The sequence below is a fragment of the Tachysurus fulvidraco genome, chromosome 17 (assembly GCF_022655615.1).
Source record: "Tachysurus fulvidraco isolate hzauxx_2018 chromosome 17, HZAU_PFXX_2.0, whole genome shotgun sequence".
NCBI lineage: Eukaryota > Metazoa > Chordata > Actinopteri > Siluriformes > Bagridae > Tachysurus > Tachysurus fulvidraco.
The window spans coordinates 7,815,889-7,837,581 of record NC_062534.1 but is presented as its reverse complement, the minus strand read 5'-3'; the positions used below and the strand labels follow the sequence as shown (position 1 = coordinate 7,837,581).

Sequence of the window (21,693 nt, the reverse complement as noted above, 5' to 3'; positions counted from 1 at the left end):
TAAGGGAAAGATCTGCTGAGTGGCTCACAGAGAAGTGACAACAGGAAAATTTACACATGGGACATGATATGTTGTCAGTAGCAACACAACACTGAAAGAAGAGGTGTGACTATGAGACGCACACATGTATTCATTAAGACGTTGCTACTCAGGGGTGGCTAGCAGGCTGGTTTCACCCTGACTACAACATTAAAGATGACTCAAAAACAGGTCAGACAGCCTGAGCCACTGATAAACTATCAGAGTTTACAAGAATGCCAGGTATCTTTTCTGTCTCCCCCCGACATACATAACCACACCAAGATGAGGAATGACAGAAATGTATAAAATGACAAGCTGTGCGAGTGCTTACACGGTCAATGTGCAGCTAATGAGGTGAAAGGATTGATGATGGCCTTGTCATCGAGGGCGTGGTCCAACAACCTGCAGTGTGTTGTGCAACACTCATGACACAAAGACACTTGCCCATCCCTAGCATCTGGAACATTCTAAAAATGTAGTTACTAAATATTCATCTTTTAATGAATATCTAGGAAGTAGCAACTGGACAAAGTTACAACCAAAAAAAAAACCTGCTCAGACTCCTAAGGCAAGTCAGCTATTAGCACAGGTATGAAAAAAAAACACTTTGTTAATACACAGCCAGTAGTGTAAACATAGCTGAACCACATGTAAATAGTTCCACTCCTATATTTGGAAGAGTTTTGAGTTAGCAGCAAAAATAGGGAAGGTGACAACAAATGTGAACTTCTCATATATTGAATTATATACCGAGAACCCTCATGGAAATATATAGCAGTAAAACCATGACTACACATCTGGACTGCTCAAGTTATTTTAATAATACCGCTGGAAAGGGTAAGAAAATGTGAATTTGATCCGAAGGCAAATATTATGGAAGGAATTAAACAGGACAGAGCTTGTTATAACAGAAAAATAAACTTTTATTTATTAAAGAACATCACATCATAGATTTTACTACGATACAGTACTTGGTACATTTAATGCTATGGAACATCTGGGAGACTATTTTGTTATATAGTTCCCACTATCACTGTGTATGTAACTGTAACTTTAAATTTTTTGACATAGCAAAGTCTTCAATTTCTTAATAACATCAAGAAATTGAAGACTTTGCTATGTCACAAAATGTAAAGTTACAGTGGTGTAGTAACATGGTTCAGTTCAATTACTTGGTAAATATTTGTAAAGGATTCTGATTGAATAGAAAGCACGGATATATTTTCTATAACAGCTGTTAGTGTCAGCTGTGATTCAATAACTGGTTTATATTGGCTGGATTTCTTTTTTACTAACACAAAAGAGAAAGAAAACAATATGTAATAATTGTAGTTGTTATATTGCAAGTGATAACAGGAACTAACTTGCTCCACAACATTAATTGTAACTATGAACGGATAAAAAGTATGACGTCAAAATGGTTAGTTTTGGGATGTGCCGTTATAGAAGAAGAAAACTATTCTTTTTTTTTTCCTTAAAAAGTTGCCAACACTGCTATATCCCTTGTGCATCATTTTCTTGAGCTGATACATTTTTACATTTAGACTGGAACAAGACCACTGCTTGTCTTCCGTTCTTTTTTTGTTCATCTACAAACCAGCAGCAACCAAGATGCAGTGATCCACACATCGTCCACATGATACAACTTCTATAAAACATTAGCTTCCGCTTTTCAGATGTGGGTAGCTGGCCACAGTTCGAGCTATAGCCTCCTGCAGTCTCACCACTGGCTGGTAGCCCATGTCCTGCTTGGCACGGGAACAGCTGTAGTAGTGATGGGTGCCAGCCAGTGCCACACGCATGGGGGTGAAGGTGGGCTTGATGTTCACCAGGGGGCGCAGTAGAGAGGTAATCAGCCACAGCAGAATAGCTATTCCATAAACCAGAGCATAGGGCAGGTGGTAACGAGGGGCATCGTAGCCTAAACCGACCAGCACCTGGGACATGAAATCCCAAAAACGGATTGGCTCATCATTGGTTATGTGGTATGCCTGTGGGATACATGAGGCTATGAGATATAAAAAGGTTCTAAAAACAGTTCTGGGAAACAGAAAATCAACCACCAAATCAGAGCAAAAACATTCTAATATATATTCATTCCTTTTGAAAAGTAAAACATATAGCAGCAATAATTGGAGTCCTCCGAATATCCATGAAATAGGAATGTCCTCTTAATAGGAAGTTAGCATTAATGGCAAATCAATATTCTCAAAAAAGTCATCAAATTTCAATGTAGTTAAAGACTACACAGGACATTCTTCGCCTTGGTTTTCAACCACAACACCACCATGTGATGGACATTCTTCATGTTACCATTTGGATACAGAAATCCCACTAAACATTTATATCCATAATGCTTTAGGATAAAAATTATTTTTACATTCAGATTCTGAACACCTGCTCATTTATGTAATTATGCAATCAGCCAATCATGTGGCAGCAGCACAATACATACAATCCCACAGATGCAGTCAATGAGCTTCAGTTAATGTTCATAATGTTCAAACAAACATCTAATTGGGCTAAAGTGTGATCTCTGTAACACAGCATGATTATTAGAACTAGCTGAGCTAGTTTGAGTATTTAAAAAACTCCTGAGATTTTCACACACAACATTTTAAACAGAATAGTGTGAAGAACAAAAAAACAGTGGGTGACTAACAGTTGTTTCTCAAAATACATTTAAATACAGTATATTAGCACTGTTATCTTCATGTCAGGACAGGCACTGTAGCGTATCTTGTTGGTGTCAGAATCTGTCACATGCTGGTTGAAAATGAAAGATTTTTTACTGACAAAGATGTAATCTAACACTTCAGAAAACACAGTGGTTTAGGACAAACTTTACACCCTGGTTGTATTTTTGATGCATGATCAAACTTTTTTGAAGCAAGATTGATTAGAATTTGAGTATGTTGGCTCTTTCAAACTATAATCGTAAGCATTAATGCTATCTAATTAAACAGAACTTTAAACAAACTGTACTTTTCTGGATGCCAAACCTACTACTGTCACCTGCATTGTTAATAAAGCACATGTTTATAAACCCATACACACCTTCCCACAAAGTGGGGAGTCTGCTTTCAGATGCTCAGCAGCTAGAATGTGTCCGTGCACTACATTTTCCACATAGGTGAAGTCCACAAGGTTAGTACCATCGCTGTAAAATCACAAATCAAAGAAGTTAACGAAAGTCATTGGTCTTTCTGTGAATTGTATGTATTTCTAGTGATATTAGCACATATCTTTTATTAGTAACTCTAAAACTAACTAATAATCAATAATTACTTTTAGACATTAATGCATCATGGAAATTAAACTTTCCCATGTAATGGGAACAAGTTTTCATAGTCTGATCACAAAATGATGCCAGAGACCCATTAAAATGCTAAGGCTTTTTGTCAGTGAGGAACTTCAGACGTTTCAGTTCATTAACCTGCAGACATATAAAGCACTCACCTGAGCTACTGCAGTATGGCAACTATAAGGTGAAGCTATTTGGACATTTCATCAATTCAGTGCTTCATTCCAGTGTGTCTTTGTGAGACAGCAAGAAGTTCTTCTCGCATAGTTTCAGAGAGGATGCAGAGCAACCAAATATGCTCTCAAATTCAAAATCACTGGCAGAAGAAGAAACTAACCGTCACTGGTGGCTTCTTTTCGCATGGATTTAATGGCCAAACCAGCATACTGGGATAAATAAACATGACAGGAACCACACTGAGCTGTAGCTCTCATTCTATTAGACATTTTCGTTAAGTGTTGGTTGATTATTCAGATGCCTCCTCTACTGTTTTAGCACTTCAGGTGCAAGCATTGACAATAAGGGTGAAGGGACTGTGACACACTTCACCTTGAAAATTATGTTGAAAGTCATTGCTTTCTTTGCATTCAAGTACCTCACTGTTTTAGGCCTCCAATGGCTACAATGTCACAATCCTCTCATAATTTGAAATAATCTGATAGTCATAACCAACTCTTCTGTCGTAACTCATGACTGTAATAACACAGCCTCACTGTAGCAGCCATCACCACTGAAAGCCCAGAATCCGATTCAAGGTGGTATTTTCTGTTCTATTTAAGAAATTCCAAGGCCTTCTATCTGGTTTTACTCCACTACCAACTGCAATTATCCTCTCTTAACAGCTACATACAAGGCATTGGAGGCTTACATACAGCTGTCACTGTAGCACTCATACTAGGATATCTGTCCTTCCACTTCACCTGCAATAGCTGGATTGTTCTTTGTTTAAAAAAAAAAGAGAGAGAAAGGAATCATATTTAAATTCCTTAAACCCAATAAACCAAGTCACAAAATATCAATGTCTCTTGCAAGTCACAAAATACAGCAATCCTTTGCATATTGTCTTTGCAGACATAAATTTAAATGATAATGCCACAGCTATTCTATCTCAGAAGTGCTTACAAGCTGATCATCATTTGTAACAGTGGTGTGTAAAATAGAGTTTAGCACCCCCTCTGGCCAGCAGAAGTATTACAGTGTGTTCTCTGATGCCCCCTCTGTCTTAAAGGTGATATTAAATGTATTGTGAAAGGTACAGAAGAGTACTAATTTTCCTAGAATCATTCTTTAATGTGCAATTTCCTGGGACATAAACCAAGAGAAGATCAAACCATAATGAAACTTTTGCGATGTAAAACTTTATCCAATAACAGCATGAGTGACATGTTTCACCTTCCCTATATCTGGGAATATACATCTTTGGATATGAGACCCCTTTGTCAGCTGCAACAATTGAAATAATGGTGAAATGGCAAGCATAACAACATTCACAGATTAATTTTATCATATGCCAGCTGTCCTGAGAACACTAACCCCCCGCTGTCTACACTACCTCAACACCAATAGTCACACATCACTCTAGATTTTGCCACTAATCTCCCACCATCACCGTAGAACACAAACACTGTAGTCAGTGTAGTTCAGATTCTACTAACTAATTTCCCTACCAAAATTTTATTGACGAGTTAAGATAAATTGGACCCTGAGGTTTGATTTGATCATGGAGCTAGGTTCATCTTGAGTTAAAGAGATTGTTTATGGTACATTTCGGAGTCAATATAAGCTTTGCATCTGAATATTATGCTAAAACAACTGGAAAATTGTGGAAAACACTCATCAAGGCTTAAACATGTAGCACAACAAATAAGAAATTTTTAAATGGTCACCAGAGACACCAAGCTGCAAAGAGCAGTATTACCGATAAACATGAACTGTATTCACAGTCAACTTTCTCTCTTGTTCCACATATTGTTAAACCTATGATCTCTGATACCCTGGCTGGGTTAAAAGCCAGAAATAAAACCCCAGTAACTGTCAAAGTGGATCTCCAGCATGCATATACTGTTAAGAAGATACTGGCTTCAAGAAGCAGAGCTTGAAAGCTTTAATCTCTCACACTGACTGAGAGGGGAATGGCCCCAAAGCGAGAAGTTGGGTTATGAAGAGTTTCATGCCAGACCTGATCATCTATTCCCATGCTTAAGAGGTGGGCCATGAAAAGGTTCAGCTCACATCATGGCTGAATACACATTTCTGCATAATTTAGATTTGTTTGTTTTGTCTTAGACTTAAAGAAGTTCTCTGGGATGCCTCTAATTTTTTGTGAGGTTTAGAAACATATTTTAAAGCTAAAATAATTCATGAACTCTACATAACCAGTTTTTCCTAAACCAGCAAGTTATTAGCCACATTTATTCAGAAGAATATTTGTCACAGTATTTGCTGTTATACAAATTCAGATGCATGCATAAAGCAGAAAACGATCTCCTCCATGTCTGTAACATACAAGGACTTTTCTTCATTGCTCACCTAAAGTAACTGTCACTTACCCAATGATGAACTTCATCTTGCCTTTGCGTGCTGTGTCTACAAGAATGGGCACAAGCTGAGGGTCTCGCGGACCAAAGATCCCATGAGGACGAATTGCCACGGTGAGGAAATCTTTCTCTTTACTGCATGCCTCCAAGACAATCTACCCAGCAGACAACAAGAAATAATTCATTGTTTACATTATTTAAAGAATTGCTTTGGTCAAATATATGTCACTAATTAAAAGAAAACACAGTACTATAACAAAGCCAACAAACATAAAATACCTATAAACACTTATCTACCTTCTCCTGGTGAATTTTGGTCTCTGTGTAATAATCAATGGGTCTTTTTGCATAAGGCAAATCTTCTTTTCCATTCTTGATGTCAGTTCCTTCAAACACCACACTGGCACTGCTGGTTAGGACAAGTTTCTACAAACCAGATAATAATGTCATGAAATAATATCTGGCAATTTAGTGTTCAAATGAGTAGTGACTTCTGGAGATTCTAATAGTTCACGATAAATGAACACGCCATTCTGTCTTAAAGCAACAGCTTCTAAAAGTTTTGTCCAAAGAATATGCACAGAGCAAATTTATTATTTTGATCATTCAAGACTGACATTATGGTTACTGTAGATAATGAATAAATAATTATGTAACTATACATATTAATAAAATAATAATATAGAAAATTGACAAATGTAACTGACTAAAACAAAGACAAGCTAAAATAATGTTGTCAAAGATCTTTAATACAGCATTTTGATCTGAAAGTTTTGTCATTGAAAAATTTTGACCAGGCTATTTGTCAGTCTGCCCTGCACATAAGCATAATGTTGCCTGATTCAGTTTATGTGCAATTTGAAAGTACTGCTATTTTGTGTAATGCAGGGGGCAGTGTTTCCCCCTCAAAGGTCCAAGGCTCCTGCTTTTGAACTTGGGTTGCTGTCTGTGTGGATTTTCATAGTTTCTTTCAGTCTCTGTGTGGGCTTTATCTCTGGTTTCCTTCTAACTCCTTCTAATGAACTGACATCCTATCCTGGTGTGTATTCCCCACCTTTTCATGGTTGTGCTCAGCAAATCTCTGTCTATGATGGAGCACTTACAGAAAATAAATGAATAAACTATTTATGTAATAGTTTCACATTTGTTTCCCCCATATATGCTTGCTGAACATCTTTAAGATCAAGAATTGATTTTTTGCCATTAGAATAATCTTATGGGCAACTATATTTTGGAGTGTGGCTGTGGAGATTTATGCAGGACAACTGAGTTCCACTCCAACTTTATCAAACTGAGTCTTCATGGAGGGCATGGTCAATTCTAGAACAGGTGTGAGCCTATTACTTTCAATGAATGGAGATCTTGATGCTACAGCATGCAATGACGTGCTTATTGGCAACAGTTCGAGGAAAAATCACACGTGTCCATTGGTATTCACAAATTTTTGGCCTGTGTATCTCTGAAGAGAGTGTTCTATACCTGTACCCCAGCCTCTTGGCAAGCCTGAATAACAGAGCGTGTGCCTACAACATTAACTTTCCAGAAGAGAGTTCGGTCATCACAGGCTGGTGAAGGAGAAGCACAATGAAACACCAGTGAAACATCCTTCAGGACTTTCAGCAAAGCCTAAAAATGAGAAGAATTATTAAAAAAAACAATGAAACAAAATCTTGTGTTCTTTAACGATCATCAGATGTCTTAATATTTTATTGTCAGCCCAATTATCAGTTATGTAAACAATATTGATGGAAGCAAACAATTAAAACTCATTCATATTTCTTGGGATCCTTCCAATAATGTGTGTGTACAGATGAGATTATGAATACAAGGTAACTTATCCAGTCATTTCAGCAGTTAAATTTAACTTTTTCACACTTCTCTCAAATTCAGTTACTTTAATATTAAATTGTATTTTTAACAAGTCAATCGAATGACATTTAATGTTGGATAAAATGCTAAATGTTTTTTTAGAGACGGACTGTATAACAGTCTGATCACCTGTTTGTCACATAAGTCTCCTTGGTGAAATGTGACTCCAGGAATATCATATCTTTGTGCAATATCAAACACAGCCACTGAGTATCCTTTTTCCACCAGACGCTCAACAAGGTGCCTCCCCAAAAAGCCAGAGCCACCAATGACAGCACATCGTTTATTGCTCTGTTCACAGGAAACATTGGGACTTTTTTCAATCTCACATATTTGGACTTTTTCATTAATTGTTCTTTTAGTACAAAGTTAAGCTTTTACTGTTTTTTTTTTTTTGTTTGTTTGTTTTTCATTTCTCCTAGAAATATGTGGATTGTGTGTGTTCATGTTACCCTGCAGTGGACTGGTGTCCCATCGATTCATTTAACAGATGATTTTATTCAAAGCACCATACAATTAAGAAATCATGAATTTAAAAAAAAAAATCATATTACATATTCATAGATTCTTAAAGATTTATATTCAGAAAAGAAACTCCCCAGAGTTGTACCAAGTTTATTCATATTCAATTCATCACTACTACTACTACTACTACTAATAATAATAATAATAATAATAATAATAATAATAATAATAACAATAATAATAATAATAATAACAATAATAACAAATAATAATAAAACTAATAATAATAATAATAATAATAATAATAATAATAATAATAATGACAGACAGCTATTGTTTGTGGATGTTTGAAATGTTTTTGATTAACTTCCATATTATATTGTATTCAACTTAAGATGAAGGACTTTAAGTAAATATAAAGAATAGCTTTACACTCACCGGTCGGATCCGAGTAGCCATTGTAAATTTATTGAAAGGGTCTAAAGCAGATAAAATAGTTTTCATAGAGAGTCAGTGTTCTCAAACCGACAGCAAACTCCTTTACAATTGAGAGCTAACCTCAAGCAGATAGAGAACACACCAAGCAAATCTCCACATACATACACATGTCTAGAACTTTGAACTTGTGATGCGGCTCTTTCAGTGAGTCGAATCATTTAAATCATTTGACTAGTAAGAGCCAATTGTTTAGGGTTCTAAACGACACATTGGCATTTTTTTAAAACTAGACAAGAGTTTGACTAGTGATTATTCTGCTCCTTCAGCTACAGATGAAATTGTTTAATGAAACCGTACGCTTGTTTACAAATAATGTAAGGATCTCTGCAGTAAAGAAGTAAATATAAGTGTCAGCTCTGAGCCGGTTAAGGAGTCGATTGGTTTTCGAGCTACTTACCAGTATTTTGGTAAACCAATGACCTACTTTCAAATGGCTCACTATTGTCTTCATAAGTGCACTTCTATATGGTTTAACTTAATAGTATTTACATCCTATTTAGGGCACTATTTATCTATCAATGTGAAATTTGAGTTTCAACCTATGAACATATCAGCTGACCGGGGAGACCGCTGCCATTGGTTCAACTGATCGTCTGTTCTCAAGGGAACGCATGTATCTGACCAATGGAGAGAGGCCTACGTAATATTACGCCACTGTGTTGACCAATAAATGGATGGCATCTTTTTAGTGCCCGCCCATTTTTATATTAATATTTGTTTATTAAAATTTGTCAAGTTTATAAAGGATGGGGTAAATTAGAGTGGCATTATAAATGTTATATTATAATCATAACAGTGATGATAACCAGTTAAAATAATAATGATTTCCCAACAATACACATCAGTACACTTCATACGCTGATATATGTGAAGTGTATCTCAGTACACTTGTATCTCAGTGAGCAATATTAGTTGTTTTTGGGAGGATGTTTGAAGGTTTTTGTTTATTTGTTTGTTTTTCTCTGGCAGGAACAAGCCACCTCGTCGACCAATAAGCGTGTGTCCTGCCCACCGAGCCAACCAATCACAGCCCGTTTCTCACCGGAGAGAGAGAAAAGATGATGATGCTGATGCTGAAGTGTAGTGAAGCAGCGGCCATGTATTTACATCCTTTATCGCTGTAAAATCTCCTAATATAAGAAAATCGGTGAGGGTATTCTAGACTAATCACTACATGCTGGCAGACTGTAACGACAGAAAGACTCTGTGTTGCTACACTTCAGAGACCATAATGGTGAGTCATGAGTACATCCTTCATCATCCGCCTCTCTGTGATCCTGTGAACCCACGCTGGGAATCACTCTCTACAGTAATGAAGATTAAATCACTAAAAACCACTCAGGTTTCCTGTAAAATAATACTATGTACTGTGTCATATCTATGTACGAGCAGCATCTCAAAGATCAACTGATGTGTTGCCTAATATCCTAATATCCATAGCTTCTTTGATATCAGCATTATCAACATGTGATGATTAAATAAGGATTTACAGCTTTAGTGCCTATTGAAATAACTATATACAAGATATCCTTGGTTATTTACTTTAGGCCACCAGCGCCAAAAGACCATCGCTTGGAGCTGTGGCTCCTCGTAAGAAAGCGAGTCCTAAACCTGAACTGACAGAAGAAATAAGGCAGGAGATACGAGAAGCCTTCGAGCTATTCGACACAGATGGCTCAGGTTACATTGAGGTTAAGGAGCTCAAGGTGAGGTTTTACAAGGTGCAGAAATAACACATAAATGCATGGGTGACTTAATGCTAATGGAGTTTTTCCATTGACCCAGGTTGCTATGAGGGCTCTCGGATTTGAGCCCAAAAAAGAAGAGATCAAGAAAATGATTGCAGATGTAGATAAAGATGGGACTGGCAAGATTTCATTCGATGACTTCCTGGCAATCATGAGCCAAAAGATGGTAAGACTGTTTTATTGGGATAGCAAAATTATCAAGAACAAACTGAGTTTTTACCTGTTGTTGATCTTTTTAAGGCTGAAAAGGACTCAAAGGAAGAAATCCTAAAGGCTTTTCGACTGTTTGATGATGATGAAACTGGTAAGATATCATTCCGCAACCTAAAGCGAGTTGCCAAAGAGCTCGGTGAGAACCTTACTGACGAGGAGCTTCAGGTGAGGAGATTCATCTTTAAAAAAAAAAGTACATCCTCTTTCAAATATATGTTTTAATCTGCCATGGCCTAAATAGATATTTTGCATATTTTCCAAATAATAATATTCATTTATTCATATATTCATATTTTGTTTCCAAATAAAGTGAACCAACCTACAGAAATCTGGTTGGAGGCAAAATATACACCATCCAGGTATAATTAAAAAAAATGCACAAAAATATTAAAAGGTGTGATTTCTATAAAAGCAGAACTGTTGGCACTTGTGGTGTTCTGAAGAACCCAGGTATGTGTCAACATCATGCTAAGAAGAACGCCTTGAGCCCTGACCTCAGAGAAGCATCGGTTGCTGCTCATCAGTCTTAGAATTCCATCTGCAAATTTGGTTCAGGTTCAGACTATTTATTTCTGAGATACACACATTATGTGACCTACAGGCCTTTGTAAACACATTAAATGTTTTTTTATTACAGAATAATTAGAAAAAGTCTAAAAAAAAGGACAGCTTTCCTGAAATGTTTTGCAAAATTGCATCTGAAGAAATAACTAAAGTTGTTGAACAGTAGTATCCTTTGGACTAAAGTGACCAAAGTGGAGGTGTTTGGTCAACATGCAAAGCACCATGTTTAGCGAAACTAAGAAGAAGAAAATGAATAATGTATAAACGTATACATCTTTCAAATATATAAATGCATAAATGAATAACCTCAAATATAATGAACTGAAGTCATGTTGTAAATAAGAGTTGGTCAAGAGGAGGTTCTAGATGTTACTGAATTTCAGGATGTGCTTATTTTTTCCATCTGGGTTTTAAATGTTGGTTCACTTTTTTGGATAATTATTAAAAATAATCTTTTCTTTTGGGGGCACGGTGGCTAAGTGGTTAGCATGTTCGCCTCACACCTCCAGGGTTCGATTCCCGCCTCCGCCTTGTGTGTGTGGAGTTTGCATATTCTCCCCGTGCCTCGGGGGTTTCCTCTGGGTACTCCTGTTTCCTCCCCCGGTTCAAAGACATGCATGGTAGGTTGATTGGCATCTCTGGAAAATTGTCCATTTTGTGTGAGTGTGAATGAGAGTGTGTGTGCCCTGCGATGGGTTGGCACTCTGTCCAGGGTGTATCCTGCCTTGACGCCTGAGATAGGCACAGGCTCCCCGTGAATTCGGATAAGTGGTAGAAAATGAATGAATGAATCTTTTCTTTTTTTGTCACTTGAAAGCGGTTGAGATCCACACAGTTGTTATTTAGGCCCTAATGTAAAAGCACAAATTTGAAGAAGGATGTACTTTCTTTTGTCCATGACTATGCATCTACACTTTATTAAAAACAGGCCTCAACACTGATCACTGTTTTATTAGGAGATGATTGAAGAAGCAGATCGAGATGGCGATGGAGAAGTGAGCCAGCAGGAATTTCTTCGTATCATGAAAAAAACGTGTTTGTACTGAATAAGAGGAATATTAGACCTTCGTGTAGTTTGGTCTCATCACAAATCTCACACATCATTTGCACAGATAATAAAATGCACAATTTCATATTAGATGATCAGGAGTGATAAATGAAGAAATCTATTAAAGATGTTTAACAATACGAAGCAGTCGGGAAGCTGAGTGTGGTTTATAAACGTAAATAATTTTTAGGAGGAAATATAGCAAACATTAAAGTGTCAGTTAAAAACTTGGGGAATGGAAATTTTACAAATATATCCAAATGTTTTAAACAGTGTTGACTTCTACAGTGCATACAATGGCCTTTACATATTAAAATTTGTCCTTAATGTCAGCCCAGTCCAAGGGTTTATTTTAACTTGACAATTCAGCCTGAGTGTGCTGCTGTTTTTCAAGTGTAATTTTGTGTGTAATGTCTGCTAAGCTTGCTGTGTGTCTGAATTTTAAAGGGTGCAATTGTTACATCCTCTTGCCTTTATCCATATTTCTGTACAGTGATCTTAGGACTGTATTTTTCACTTTATACATATTTCATCTTTATGCCTTCTATTATTATCTGATGTTTGGTGTTTTGTACTAATCAGTATAAATGTTTTAAGCCTAAATTAAATATTAAGTAGTGATTCTTGATTATAATCTCTCGTGTTTAAGCAGAAACACTAAGGAATGCAAATGATTTATTTAAATTTTAATAAGTGTTAAATAATTATTGGAGATTCTTATGTATTTTAAATGCTCAGATCTGCCAAAATTAAATTAAAAGAATTTATATGCACTATATTTTGTGTACTTAAGTCTGTATATTATAATATAATATATGCTGTATATATATATATATATATATATATATATATATATATATATATATATATATATATATATATATATATATATATACACACACACACACACACACACACACACACAGAGTACTGGGCAAAACTTTTAAGCATGTACAGTATGAAGAAATGCTTAAAGTACGGATGCTTTCAACAGATATATTTCAATTGACTTTTTAGAAATTTACAAAATGCAAAATGAGAACAAAGAAAAACTCAATCAAATTAATATTTGTTTAATTAATAACACCCTTTGACAGCAGGGAGCAATTCTTTTGGTACCCAGTTTTTACAGGAACTCGGCAGAACTAACCACTATTGATGTATGCTGCCTCAAATCCATACGTCTCTTCATATAATCCCAGAGACTCAATATTGTTTTTGTGTGCAGACTTTTTACATCCACTGTGTATATATCCATTATATGTTCCCTTTATTTTAAAGTTTTATTTTTTTTATTTCCATTTATTTGTATAAATTCATAGACCTCATAGTAATTATGCTTAATCTGTTTTCTACAAATTAATATTTCCACTGTGATTTATAAAGCTTGCTGTATTATTTTACATAAGAAAATATAGCAGACAAGTATTTAAATCAATAGGTATGAAAATATTTTATTTAAACACACAAAAAAAAAACATTTTAACATTCCAGAACAGATTAAACAACATTTCACAGACACATTTATAGACAATATAACATCAGATGAATAAAATATCCTGAATTGTGTCAACCAGAGGAATCCTTCACAGTTTACTTTGTAAAACATAATGCTCAAACGACTTGAGGTGATGTACACGAGCAGAATAAATTTCTATCGCCCATCAATCTGCATAATGATTAGTGGATGAAAACCAGAGCATGTGGCAGCGCTCCAGTAAAGTTTGATCAAAAAGCACACTCAGATCAGCTCTGACTGAGACGTGTCTTGCTAGCAAAGTCGGCACTGAGTTTTCTCATCACCTCAGCGTGACTCTGGCCAGCCAGCTCCTGACGAACCATACCATAATTCTCCTTCACAAACGTGGCGAAAGGTGTGGGGCCGCGAGTATTAGAGGGTGTGAGCAGGACAAGCTGGCCTGTGCACAGCGCACACACAAACCTCTGCGTGTCCAGAGACTTTGAGTGACGCCCAATCCTGGAGGGGAAAACAAGATTTATTTGTAATATCCGACCATCCACAAAGTATTTTAGATCTTACAATTCCACTCCATGACACCATTTCCACTGATTAATAAAATTTTTTGATCAACTGGTATAAATAAAAGTTTTATATGACTAGTCATCATAGTGTCATTAAAAACTAGAGTGGGCTCTAAAAACCATGGCACATCATTCTGATCAAAGCTATGCATCCTCTTATGCAGGGAAGAGACATTTTATTGGCCATAGTTCTTGGGTCTGGGTTAAGCCTTTCCCAGTATAACCAGGAAGCAGTTAGCCGTGAGTAAACCAGATAATCTCTGCATTGCTGAGAAGCTGTGGTTAAATGCCTGTGGCTGATCAACTGCATAACCTTCAAAAAACTCAGTTCTTGGCTTTGTTTGCTGATCTAACGAAAAAATTGCAAGACTGCTGTGTTTAAACATACACATCCCAGCGGCAAAGCAACCAGAGCACATTACTTTTCAATAAGGGGCTGGTGACTTCCAGCAACACAAGCAACAGCAACTGTTATGACTAGATGTGGATGTGTCCAGCGCTGCATAAAAGTTCAGAAACGTTTAACTTTCTACGGATATGGAGTTACGTAATAGATATGTTTAATCTGACAAATGTTTATACTATGAAAACTAGTAATAGTAACACCTACTGGCAACTTCATAATACAGCAACTGGTGACTTGCAGTGAGAAAATCAACATGTGTGGAAGTGACAGTGCTGTAATCTATAAACAGATGAGTGCATGAGTCTCATCAGTATGACTCTGTATATACACTACATTTAAAAAAAACCTTTGGTTGACTGGAATTTCTTACCAAATGAAATCTTACAAAATATACTAAATGTAAACAAAGTTGGCCTGAACTTAATAAATGAAAGCCGAGTTTGAGGATGAACACACTCACGTGTTTTTGCAGCGGCTGCACTGGTACTGGTATTTGTAATTAATGTCGTAGCTGTGGCAGCGGGTCACCATGGGCAACTCGGGGTGAGCCAGGGTGGCTTTGCGTGCATAGATCTTCCAGAAAGGTCCATGTCCATCCCGCACCTTGTTAATCAGCCATGTGGCTGCGTGGCACATTTCATGAACTAGTGTGTCCCGCAATCGGTCTTAGAAGGAACAAGGATTCGGTTAAAGAAAGCGTAGAGAATCATATCTTCACTCTTCATGTGGAATACAGACATTTCCCATGGAACAAACTTTTTACGTAAGGTTTAACTTACGATTATGGTTTTAAAGACATATCGGACATGAATTTAGATCAACAATGAAAATTACCTGCAGAGTCACAGACTTTGACAGACAATTCAATGCGAGCGTATCGTATGCCAGTGACTTTTTCCTGGCCGGTGATGCAATATCCTGCTGTCTTTCTCATCTTTGTATTCCATTTGATCAACATGTCAGTGGGCAGCTAAAGGAATTAAATGACTGATTATTAAACACTAATCAAATTTTCAAGAAAACAAAATATTATTATTATTCAGTTGGGAGTTCAGCTATAAAAAAAAGTTTCAATAACTATATGAGCCGTTAAATTCTTTTCAAATTGTATTTTTTTGTTGTTGACTTGATTACACATCCGTCAGTAGACTCAGGTGTAGCTTGCTTGGTTGGAATGAAAACCTGCACCTCTTCTACACTTTTTTGCAGTTGTTAATTTCTGACAAAGCTACTAACTTTATCCTGTAAGCATTAGCCGTAACTCAGAGTGTCACTATAAGAAGCAGCATAGATTACAAACGGTTAATGATTTAGAGGTCAGGAAGTTATAGTTATTCCCTTGCAATTTGTAATGAGACTATCAACCAAGTTTGAATTAAAACCTTTATGCAATGCCCCGAAAACTAATACATTTTTCAATGTGTGTCCTGACCTTGCTCTCAAAAACAGTAGTGTTATAGAGCTGGTAGAGTTTGCTGGTGAGCTCCTCCTTATTCTGCTTGAAGTTTCGGCAGTACTTGGAGTCAGGAAGAGAGAGAGACTGCAGGAAACAGCCCGGTGTTTTACACACAGCCACTCTATCAGAAACACACAAAAACAGAATCATATCTGCATTGACGCCAAATCAAAGAGTGGAACATAAGGCAAGGTAAATATAATAAATCAACTATATATGCTTGTGGAATTGTGCAGTGAAAGGCTGCAGGAGCAATATCTCTATGACTTGCTTCATATTTACATCCCGAAGCATGCTCTCAGAGCTTCTTCATCTGTTTCCCTTATTGTAGGGGCAGTCGTCTTGTTTTGGGGGCAGTCGTCTTGTTTTGGGGGCAGTCTTGGCCTAATGGTTAGAGAGTCTGACTCGTAACCCGAAGGTTGTGGGTTCGAGTCTCGGGCCGGCCACGACTGAGGTGCCCTTGAGCAAGGCACCAAACCCCCAACTGCTCCCCGGGCGCCGCAGCATAAATGGCTGCCCACTGCTCCGGGTGTGTGTTCATGGTGTGTGTGTGTGTGTGTGTGTGTGTGTTCACTGCTGTGTGTGTGCACTTTGGATGGGTTAAATGCAGAGAACGAATTCTGAGTATGGGTCACCGTACTTAGCCGTATGTCACATCACTGTTGTACCTTCTGTTCTGTTAGCCACTATGGGGTCTAGGGCATTTAGTTGTGCTGCTCCTTATCTCCGAAATTCCCTTCCACAATTTATACAAGAAAGTGACTGCTTTTAAATCATGTTTTTTAAATCATGCTTTTTGTGACTACTTTTAAATCATGTCTTAAAACTCACTTGTTTAAATTAGCTTTCTCTGATCAATTTTAAACTATTTAATGTCAATAATTGTTGTTTGCTGTATTGATTTTATCATCACCACTCAACTGTACGTCCTTGAATGCCCTGAAAGGCACCTTTAAATAAAACTTATAATAATAATAATAATAATAATAATAATAATAATAATAATAATAATATTATTATTAAGAGCAGCAAATGTGTGTCTGATGTGTCTACATCCAATATATTCATTGCTGCCCAGTAGACAATTAGGTTCAATAACCTGAAAGAAAAAACTAACTTGTTGTTGCAAAAAAAACCTGTTCATTTAGTATGTACCCACATTTGACTACTCTTTCTGAACCCAACTGCCTGGTGCATTACACACATCAGCTTTGTGTAAGTCAGGGACAAATCGGTCATAATTCTACTGCTACTGGAACAGATGCCTTATTGAGACAAATATAGTGTAAATATAAAGGCACTAGATAGAGCTGAATAATATATTTTACATGTGAAGCAATGAAAGAGCTTGCTGACTTTCTGTTGAGGGTACAAACATGATGTACACCTAGCAGAGGAAGTGGATAATAAACATGTAATCGTCCATCTCCCTCAGTTAGTATGAACTGTACCTGCTGCTGTGGCCTGCTCTGGGCTCCGTCTGACTCACAGCTCTGCTGATAGGGAGCTGTGCTGGAGTTCTGCTCACCTGGGATCCTTTTACTGGGACTCCATCACTGCCCTTTTGTGCTTTCACAGATGGAGTCACACAGGCTGTTGCAGCCTTGGGTTCTAACGCATAAATGACAAAATTGTTTAGAGATAATAAAATCAGCATGAGAATCAGAATTTGACCCTTTAATTACCCGTATACATGCACCTATATAGGTGGTGATTTTTAACCTGGAGGTTTAGGAGAAGCATGTGCGACACTGCTTCCTAACTTCTGGTTTTTCCTGATGCGGTCCAGTAAGGACTGGAACTCATCCTCGGAGCTGCTAGTGTCTTCACGCCATCCACTGTTTGTGGGTGGAGCTGATGAGGGCTTGGGTGTGTGGACAGAAACAAGAGGAGAAGGAAAGCATGGGGTAATTCTGGGTTTATTATTTTGAGCTGGTGCATCCTTTTCCTGTGAGGATGGGCGACTGTGCCGAGTCCTCCACGTGCTCTTGATCACGATGTCGCTGTCATCATCCGAGTCACTGAGGAACACTGGGGAGTCAAACTGAGAGAGCCGCTGCTTCTCTGACTTCAGGCTAGACTTGGGAGTCTTCGGATTGGCTGCATGTACATACAACCCCAAAACATTTATTATTAATGTTAATACAGCATAAAATATTACTAGATTTAGCTCATCTGCTTTCCTGTCCTTCTGTATACATGAAGAAAGAATGGACAAAAATTACCTCTTGAAAGGGACGGCTTTTTCTCCACAACAAAATCATCATCAGAAGACATGTCGTCTACTATGAACTGTTTAAGGCTGTGAACATGAATACAAATTAGATTTTAGATAAGACATTTTGTGTTATCTACCCACAGCACAGTGTGCAACCAATTTCCATTTGGCTCCAATATCACCAGACATTAAAGAAATGAAAAGATAAGAAAGCTGTGATATAAGGAAAATAATAGTTGTAGTATGACAGTATATAATAAATGAATAAAAATATTTACAATGCATCACACACAGATTATTATAATATATATACTGTACGTTGAACTTATAGACACAGGCATGAGTTGGGTTAACAGTTAGTCATATAGTCAAAATATAATTTAGCAATAATAAAATAACGAAAGTTTTGGCACACTCCATGTTGCTAAACCATAAGTCCAGGCGGTGGAGTCGATCCAGGCCTGATCCTCATCCTGCCCAGATAGAGTCAAACCAAAAGTGGGGTAAAGATAACTCTGTGTCTCTTTTGTTGTCATATGTAGATAAACCTACAGGTGAAGGTAGGGCTGATATGTGGAGTTAGTGCATGTCAAGCTACACCCCTGGACTTATGGGTCAATAACAAGGACTACACCAGTGTTTTGGAGAAGCCTGTAAAGATTGCCTGTAAAAATTCTTTGTTAAAATAATAAATAAATAAAAAGTTAATTAAAGAATTGCAAGAAAGCCTACTATGCTATCAAGAGCTTTAAGATAAGAAAATGATACTATCAGGGATCCCACTGACCTTTCATCACTACCACTCACAGACTGCGGTCTTTGTTGAGCCTTTGGGGTCTTCACACGTCTCAAAACTAAAAAATGAATTTCTTCATACTTAATCTTTTAGGATTGTAGTAATAAAACATTATTAAAAATGAACAATAACAGTGAAAAATAACTTACAGGTTTCAAAGTCATCATCGCTATCTGAGGACAAAATCCGAACTGGATCCCTAGAAACAGACGCAAAATAAATCGTCTTAGACGCTATTATATCCAGACAATGCTTGAAATTTACAAAATGTTAAACAGAGGCTTTTAAAAAGTCATTACAGGATGCCAACTTTATCAGCTTTCACTAATAGTTGAAATCATGTCAGTCTATTAAGCTCCTATTTCATGCAAGCCACTTATTAATAACCAGAAATAAAAAGTAAACAAATGAAAACATCTCACCTTGGTTTCTTGGCAGATGAGATTTGTCTGGCAGCAGTTTTGGGTGTAGCCTTTGTTGCAAGAACTGAACAACAAGCATTACTTATTTATAAGCACTTAGATTTCCACTGCTGTGTAAAGATTATTCAATGTAATGACTTACTTTGATCAAAGTCCTCATCACTGGAGTCCAGCAGCTTTTTGTTTGAGAGCGGATTTTTCTTTCCAAGCCGATTCTCCTTTTCAGAGGCGTCACTGTCTGACAGAAATGAAGACTCTTTCCTTTCAGCAGTCTCAGTATCATGACTGCTAACAGCATCATGTCTGCTTTTCAGACTTTTTCTCAACTGTGCATAAAAAAAAAAAGTAAATGCAAATGTAAAGATTCTTGATATGATATGGTTTATATGGTTGTAAATAATAAAACATGACTAACTCTTTAACTCTGGACTGTCACCTTAAATCTGGACTTGCACAGCAAAAGTACCACTTTTTACACCTTATACACACACACGTACTGCACATAGACACTTTAATGACTATGATTAAAACCATATGCATTTATGTATATACATTATTTTTCACTTATATTTTCATATTTTATATAGTTTTTTTTTAAATATAGTTTATACTTTTTTATTTATCTACCTCCTTTTGGTTATATTTTTTTTTATCCCTAATTGCATTCCTTATGTTTGAATACCGGACAGATGTAAAAAGCATTTCACTGCATGTTGTACTCTGTATGCATGTGTATGTGACAAATACAATTTGATTTGATGATGCATGCTGTTAGGAAAATAAAACAGTTTAATGATACTTCAAGTCTATCAGCCTGAAATAAATATTCTTTTCCACCCTGACGTTTTTATTCCTTTTACACTGCAGCAATTTGTCAACAGAAACACTTTATTTATTTAATAACAGCACATACGTTATGTTTTATCCACTTACAGGTATCTGTGTTGTTTTAGCACGTAAACTAACTATAACCAGCTATAAAGTGTCGTTCTCTCACCGGCCAGTTAATAAATGTTCTCTATAAAACAATACCAGTGCATGATTTACATCTCGTGCTGCTCGGTCCAGAGCTCCAGGTTTGTCCCATCCAAGTTTCTGTGCAACTTTTTCAAACAGTCTTTGGGTCCCAGAGTCCATGATCCTGAGGATTTATAGTCAAAACTGATTTCTCTTTACTAATACAGAGTCACTGTACGTGTATTTATAGCTATCTTGGCATCTTAGCAACTGACATTTAATGCATTTAAATGTGTGCCTGCTGAGTTAAATGACAAGAAGGCAACATAAATAACAAGCTTAGCTAGCTGCACGAGCCTGTGAATAAACATTTTTATTTAGCAAAACAGTAAATACCTTTGGTGTGAGAACCGAATTCCTTTTCAGCCAGTGAGATTTTTTAACTAAAAGCTCTTTCTAAAATAATGGAACGGTTTCAAATTTGCCTGACCGGAAACGACATCAGCTACTTCCGGGAGTCTAGCACCCCCTAGCGAAAGTCATAACTCTAATCACAAATGGCGACTGAATGCTTAGGACAACAATACCATAAAAACCAGTCATGGCGAAGTGAAGCTTTCTTGAAGCAATGAAGCTTTCAACCCAATTGTATCGGAAAAAGGTTCATTACTCGAAGCTTTTCAAATCAGAGCTCGATGAGGACCTCTGCTGGTGAAACAACAACGTATTAATTTTAGAAGCAAAAATGAATGGATCGACAAATTAAGGATAGATTAAAAAAAAACAAAAAAAAAAAAAACTCCAAACAAAAAATGTAATAAAGATAACTTTTTCTATGGTAAATGTGGACATTTTGACTGTTTTTAGAAAAAAATCTAACTCATGAATGTGCAGACACACACGATTATAAATCTGCCTTACAGACTACTGTACTGTAGGCTAGATGGATGCATTGTGCTTAATTATGTTGGCTTTGTAGAAGCCAACATTCTGTTTCCTATTTAAGCTTAGACAAAAATTTATCAAGAGTAACTCCTAGAGTTTTCGTGCCACATGAACCAAATTCGAATATGTTGTAGACCCTGGTCTGAATTTTGTTGCTATTACTTTTCTAAGCGATCCGAGTTC

At 36.8% G+C, this 21,693-nt stretch overlaps 3 protein-coding genes across 5 annotated transcripts; 1 reads left to right on the top strand and 2 right to left on the bottom strand.

Annotated features, from left to right (window-relative positions):
- Positions 1–920: 920 nt before the first annotated feature.
- nsdhl (NAD(P) dependent steroid dehydrogenase-like) lies at positions 921–9,187 on the bottom strand. 2 transcript variants are annotated; one of them, XM_027154731.2, is made up of 8 exons: positions 9,092–9,187; positions 8,635–8,675; positions 7,861–8,022; positions 7,342–7,488; positions 6,160–6,288; positions 5,875–6,017; positions 3,079–3,181; positions 921–2,012 (listed from the first exon to the last, which is right to left on the bottom strand). In XM_027154731.2, exons 2-8 carry the CDS (start codon positions 8,653–8,655, stop codon positions 1,680–1,682), a joined length of 1,038 nt encoding a protein of 345 aa, XP_027010532.2. In that variant the 5' UTR covers positions 8,656–8,675; positions 9,092–9,187; the 3' UTR covers positions 921–1,679. The 2 variants fall into 2 exon arrangements, with proteins under 2 accessions (XP_027010532.2, XP_027010531.2); XM_027154730.2 differs by lacking the exon at positions 9,092–9,187 and having other exon boundaries at positions 8,635–9,075.
- Positions 9,188–9,573: 386 nt separating this feature from the next.
- Positions 9,574–12,930, top strand: cetn2 (centrin, EF-hand protein, 2). The gene is made up of 5 exons (XM_027154732.2): positions 9,574–9,928; positions 10,242–10,400; positions 10,480–10,608; positions 10,683–10,820; positions 12,176–12,930. The coding sequence occupies exons 1-5, from the start codon at positions 9,869–9,871 to the stop codon at positions 12,263–12,265; spliced, it is 576 nt and encodes a 191-aa protein (XP_027010533.2). The 5' UTR covers positions 9,574–9,868; the 3' UTR covers positions 12,266–12,930.
- A 765-nt stretch (positions 12,931–13,695) lies between these two features.
- On the bottom strand, positions 13,696–21,121 carry gcna (germ cell nuclear acidic peptidase). 2 transcript variants are annotated; one of them, XM_027154520.2, is made up of 13 exons: positions 20,962–21,121; positions 20,641–20,749; positions 19,751–19,934; positions 19,609–19,672; positions 19,336–19,385; positions 19,178–19,244; positions 18,398–18,474; positions 17,895–18,272; positions 17,624–17,783; positions 16,149–16,293; positions 15,551–15,686; positions 15,177–15,381; positions 13,696–14,245 (listed from the first exon to the last, which is right to left on the bottom strand). In XM_027154520.2, the coding sequence occupies exons 2-13, from the start codon at positions 20,743–20,745 to the stop codon at positions 14,014–14,016; spliced, it is 1,803 nt and encodes a 600-aa protein (XP_027010321.2). In that variant the 5' UTR covers positions 20,746–20,749; positions 20,962–21,121; the 3' UTR covers positions 13,696–14,013. The 2 variants fall into 2 exon arrangements, with proteins under 2 accessions (XP_027010321.2, XP_047658650.1); XM_047802694.1 differs by having other exon boundaries at positions 20,656–20,749.
- Positions 21,122–21,693: the final 572 nt, after the last annotated feature.